Here is a 5,630-nt window from a genome sequence, read left to right on the forward strand (position 1 = left end):
AAAAAAGTCACTATTATATACTACGATTTACAATCAGATAAATATATAAAGTTTATTTTGAACTATAAATTTTAAAAGTTATTCCTTTTATTTTTAAATCGTCTCAAGTTAAATGATGCCATTTAAATTAGAATAGAGGAAGTACAATTTTTTTTATATGATTTGGTCATTGCTGTCCCTCTTAGTCCTTTTTTTATTTGTGTGAATAGACTCTTTCTACAGTGTTGAAGAAACTATATGTTAGGGTTTAAATATAGAGTACTGATTGCCAAAACAACTACTAGTACACCTTGACTGTCTTATCAGTTCTTGGTTACCTCTTCTTCTTTGAGGGACCCTTAAAAATCTTGTTGTTTATCTTACAAGTAGACTTTGGGTTATCACAAATTCTCCAATAATGTTTGAATTCAAGAAAAATCTCTATGTTATTACATATTTTCTTGTTCAGAAACTTTGCCAATAACAAAAAGTTAGCTTTTTTTTTTTTTAAGTGATGGAAATAAGCAAACCAAGTCCAAGAATCTCTGTTTGGTCATCACCAACTAACCGTCCACCTGGTTTACTTGTTTAACGACAATAAGCTGTGTACATTAGTGTTTTTTTGCTACAAAAAAAGATGGAATTTTTCAGTTCTTTTGATGGATTTAATGAGGACTATATGGGGTTTCAAGGTATAATGGGAAATGGGTCAACTTCATCTTCATCATTGATTTTGGATAATGAAAGAGGAGAGCTTGTTAAGGCTTTGGTTAAACCAGGACAAAAAGGGGTTAATCCAGAAAAAGCATTGATTGCATTGAAGAATCATAGTGAAGCTGAAAGGAGGCGGAGAGAAAGAATTAATGGTCATTTGGGTACTCTTAGGAACCTTATACCTGGTACTAATAAGGTAAAATCTTCACTTTATTTTGGTTGGTTTTATTTCAAGAATCAGCCTTTGTCAACTGTTTTATAACTTCAAGCTGTATAATGTTATACTAATATTATTGCAAGCAATGGGAATTGAGTCCCACATCAGTTAAGTAGGGGGCGGATGTGGGACTTTTATAGCCTTGAGCTCACCCACCTCAATATCTAGCTTTCGGGGTGTGGTTCTCCTAAGGTTGTATCGTATAATGAAACTTGTGATGACATTGACAAGCTCATAATTAGATTGAGCAGAATTACAAGCAGCCTAATGTAAATTAATTCCATAATGAGTACTCTTTTACCCACTCCAGCTCCCTCGAATAGTCCGATTTTTCCTCCACCAATGTGTGGTTGGTCAAATATTCTATATGATTCCCACAAGATCTAGTTTTGCTCAAGTAATAGATTCTAGCCAACTGAAAGGATCGTCTGATCAATCCAGAGATCATTTGGATAAGTAGAAGAGGAGTCTATAATGTTGTTTATATACTAAGTATGCTTTAGATGTCAAGTGATTTCTTTGAATGATCGAATTGTTATTTTTCTCCTGCTTGAATTGAATGGTTGGATTTTTAATATTACTTAGCAGCTTTGGCTTCAATAATTTACCCAATTAATAATAGAAATATTTTGAAGCTGGCATACCACCTGATTTGGCAGTCAAGTCCTTCCGATGAAATGTGAATTATATTTCCTGTTGCCAGTATAAAAGTAGTGGGCTAATGACATGAAAATCTGATTTTATAAGGTAACTCTTGAGCTTTGCTATGATATTGGAACATCCTAAGCTCTGTAACTTGTAGCCATAGGGATATAGGGCTTCCCAATTCTTGGAATAATGGCTGCCAGTAAATTTTTTGATACTCAATATTAGGTAAATTGTTTTAAAATTTGATTTTGCATGAAACACATGTCTAATGTATGCCATACTACTATCATAAATACTCGAACTGTTAAATAGTGAGGAGAATTCTTTTCCCTTGTTAGTTTAATCCTTTATTATATGCGTTTCTTCACCTTTTGATGATGATGAAGTTGCCACAACGTCCTTTAAATGCCTGAAGTTTAATTGTAGCTAAACTGCATTTTGATTACAGATGGACAAGGCCGCTTTACTTGCCAAAGTCATCGGCCACATAAAAGAATTGAGAATGAATGCAGCAGAAGCTACCAAAGGTGTTCTAGTTCCAACAGACATCGATGAAGTAAAAGTTGAACAACAAGCAGAGGGATCTGACGGAGCCACTTATTCTGTCAAGGCATCTTTGTGCTGTGACTACAAGCACGAGCTTATTTCTGATCTACGACAAGCTCTGGATACTCTCCCCCTAAAAACTCTAAGGGCAGAGATTGCTACATTGGGGAGCAGAATGGTTAGCGTTTTCGTGGTTACTGAGGGCAATGAAGGGAATATTGAGGATACTGAAAGGTGCCAGCTTCTTGTAACTTCTGTTCGTCAGGCTTTGAGGTCAGTGCTTGATAAATTTTATGCATCTGAGGAGTTCTCTTCGAGAAGTACCTTATCAAGCAAGAGACGAAGAGTTTCACTTCTCAATTCTTCGAGCTCATCTTCTTTAGGGGATTTCTGGTGAATAATGTGTCTTATTTACTGCTTTTCTTTACCAACTTTATAATGATGTAGTGATCACAGGTTGACGGCATATGTATTAGCATACATATCCTCTATGATAAAATGGATGTGCATGCTACTACATATGCCTGCCTTTGTAAATGGAAATTGTGTTGCACTGAGTTGCAACCAGTAAAAATATAAGAAAATTATTGTGATGTAATCCATGATTATAGTTCCTTGTCTTTTCTGACGTTGCTGGCCAGAAAATTTATATACAAATGTTGCACATTCCTTTAAAGAAACAAATTGCGCATGTGTATTGCCATGAGACATTTTCTTTTTTGTTTGTTGTAAATGATTCAACTTTACTTATATTACTACTACTAAATTTGTATGAGCTTTTGCGATCCTTGTCGACAATTAGGAAAAAGTGAATGCCTTCATGCAGAACATCTATCATACTAAACGCATTGATACTCCTAGTCAAGTGCTGTAATTGGGATGCTTTTTTGGTTCAGGAGTTCTTTTCTTCTTAAATATGAATATTTGGTACCTGGATTCCACTAGCCTGGCTTGTTCGAATTTCTGGATAGATCCACCAGATGGGTAACATACTCTTTGTCGCCAGGGTTCAGTGAGTTCACTCGTAGTTGCACGAATAGATGTGTTCTGACCATCTCAACTAAAGATGCTCTAAAGAATAGATATTTTTCTCATCCATGGTTGTCCTGGCACAGAGTTGTGGTCTTGTTACTTTATGTTGCGGCGTCAATTGATCCAAGTGCTCTATACTTTTTAGGATTGAGGATGCCATCCAGATTTAACCTGCCTTTAATTTACAACAATGTCCGCCCACAAATTCATAAGCTTTTTTTCTAAAACAATAGCAGCTGCCTGGCTCAGAAATTTTAGGGGGTTAAATGACAAGAAAGTTTCCTTTGCTAAAAGAAACATACTAATGTTAGTCCACAGAGGTCCGAAGATGGGTTATTGAAGTATTGGCTTCTGGCTAATAACTCTATTGCTTCTCTTTCCATCTGGTGCCAGTCCTATGACACAGTCTGGTGCTAAAATTAATTACTGAATAATATGGGAAAAGGTTGAAATTTGCCCTGTATTTTCCGAAATGTCTACTTTTACCTTCAGTTTAACGTTGGGGTCAAATGAACCCCCTCCCGTTAACAATAAAACGACGACAACATATCCAGTGTAACCCCACAAGTGGAGTTTGGGGAGAGTAAGATGTATAGACCTTACCTCTACCTTTGTGGGGTAGACAGTTTGTTTCCAATAGACTCTCGGCTCAAAAGAAAAGTAGTCGATGCAGGATTGCAAAGAAAATAAGACAGCAAAATATCATGATACAAAACAATTTACCGTTAACAATCTGGGCTACTATTTGCCCGTATTCAAATGAGCCCCACCTGTTAACAATCTGGGCTACTAGTTACTGCCATTTGTTATTGGTTACTACTCACTGCTACTTAGTTGATTTACTTGCAATAACCTGTAATCTAATGATGCAAAAAAAAATTGGTACGTCAGGGCATAGAACTTCCAATTCTGAATATATGTTATTTAAGGTAAAGGCTTGCAAAAAATATTCACTGAGGATTTCTTTGAGAAGCATTTAATTAAAAGCGTTTGTGAAACCTAGTCTGTAAAGGTTGTGAATGTCCTATCCTCTGTTTTCTCGAATTGCACATATCACACCCTAACTTAAAAAGCATCAGCTTTTTAGATTTTAGATTGAAATATATCGGGGCCAAGGTAAGCCTGTCAACCGGTTTGGTTTAACCGGTTCAAACTGGTAACTGGACCGGTAAAACCGGTTCTAGTTAACCGTTTAAAACATACCGGTCCGGTTTCGATTTTTCGAGACCGGAACCGGACCGGTTAAACCGGTCAAAATTAATTTTTTTTTTTAAATGTAGCCGTTGGGTATATGGGCTGGACCGTTGGCCAACGGTCCATTTGCAAAAATGGTAGTAAAACGGTTCCAAACTCCCTCCTTTGCCCCCCCCCCCCCCCCCCCCCCCCAATTTTTTTTTTTAACACTTTAACCCATCCTCCACCCCTACATAAACCCCTCTCCATTTCCATTTTTAATCCACACCAATTCACTCTTCTGTTTCTCTCAATTTCTCTCAATTATAGTTACTTTGTAACAATTAGCCACTTTAAATTTCTCTCAATTAAATAATATAAAGTTTTATTCTAGTTTCAATTATTAATTTTGTAATTGTAATATTGTTGGTGGAGTTGGTGATTTTGCAACAATCCGAAGTAGCTTTGGTGGATTTGCAATTCTAGCCTCCTTCACTTTGTTGAAAATTAAGTCCGACAATTTGGTACCTTTGTTCCAACTCTATCTTTATTTTTCGCTATTTAATTTACGCAATTTAATTCTAGCAATTTAATTTGTTGCAATTTATTTTCTTGTGATTTATTTGAGTGTGATTTAAATTAATTCTATTTAATAATGGCGAAAAGATTTAGACGTTAAAATTTAGTAGTAGTGGTATTGTTAGGGTGGGTTTAATGAGGAAATATTTATGAACGAAACACCTAATTTAGGTATTGATGTTGGTGAAAATAATCCACTTTTAGATCATGAGGCAATGCAACAACATTATACCGACACTTTTAATGAAATTGATGATGAAGAAACACAAGCCCCCGAAAATCTCATAGGAGATACAGGTCCTGCACAATCATATACACAAGACAAACCGCTAAGAACTCGTAAGCCAACCGCTAAAATTTAGAAATTTATGACTAAGAATAAGGAAAGCCAAACAGCTAAATGTATCATATGTGGACAAGTATTTGCTTTTAGGCAACAAACTAATAAGGATGGTGGAACGGGTACACTAAATAATCATATGAGAGTTAAACATATGGATGTTTGGGGAGAGCAAACGGGTTCAAATGTGGGGGGTATTCAAATGACGATAGACCCACGAACCGGTAAAATTTTTAAGCATGACAAGAAAAAAGAGCGTGTAGAAATAGCTAAAATGGTTGCTTTTGATGCTCTACCATTTTCCTTTCCTTCGGGTTTGGGGTTTGTTACTTATATTCAACGTTGTTATAATCCATTATTTGAGAGTATTCCTAGAAGTACTTGTAGAGCGGATGTTATAGA

The 5,630-nt window shown here is 36.0% G+C and overlaps 1 protein-coding gene across 1 annotated transcript; it reads left to right on the forward strand.

Moving 5' to 3' along the window:
• The first annotated feature begins 246 nt into the window (after nt 1–246).
• LOC132036400 (transcription factor bHLH30-like) lies at nt 247–2,879 on the forward strand. Its single transcript, XM_059426734.1, has 2 exons — nt 247–889; nt 2,007–2,879. The coding sequence occupies exons 1-2, from the start codon at nt 617–619 to the stop codon at nt 2,499–2,501; spliced, it is 768 nt and encodes a 255-aa protein (XP_059282717.1). The 5' UTR covers nt 247–616; the 3' UTR covers nt 2,502–2,879.
• The last annotated feature ends 2,751 nt before the right edge of the window (nt 2,880–5,630 follow it).

Source organism: Lycium ferocissimum, chromosome 11, assembly GCF_029784015.1.
Source record: "Lycium ferocissimum isolate CSIRO_LF1 chromosome 11, AGI_CSIRO_Lferr_CH_V1, whole genome shotgun sequence".
Lineage (NCBI taxonomy): Eukaryota > Viridiplantae > Streptophyta > Magnoliopsida > Solanales > Solanaceae > Lycium > Lycium ferocissimum.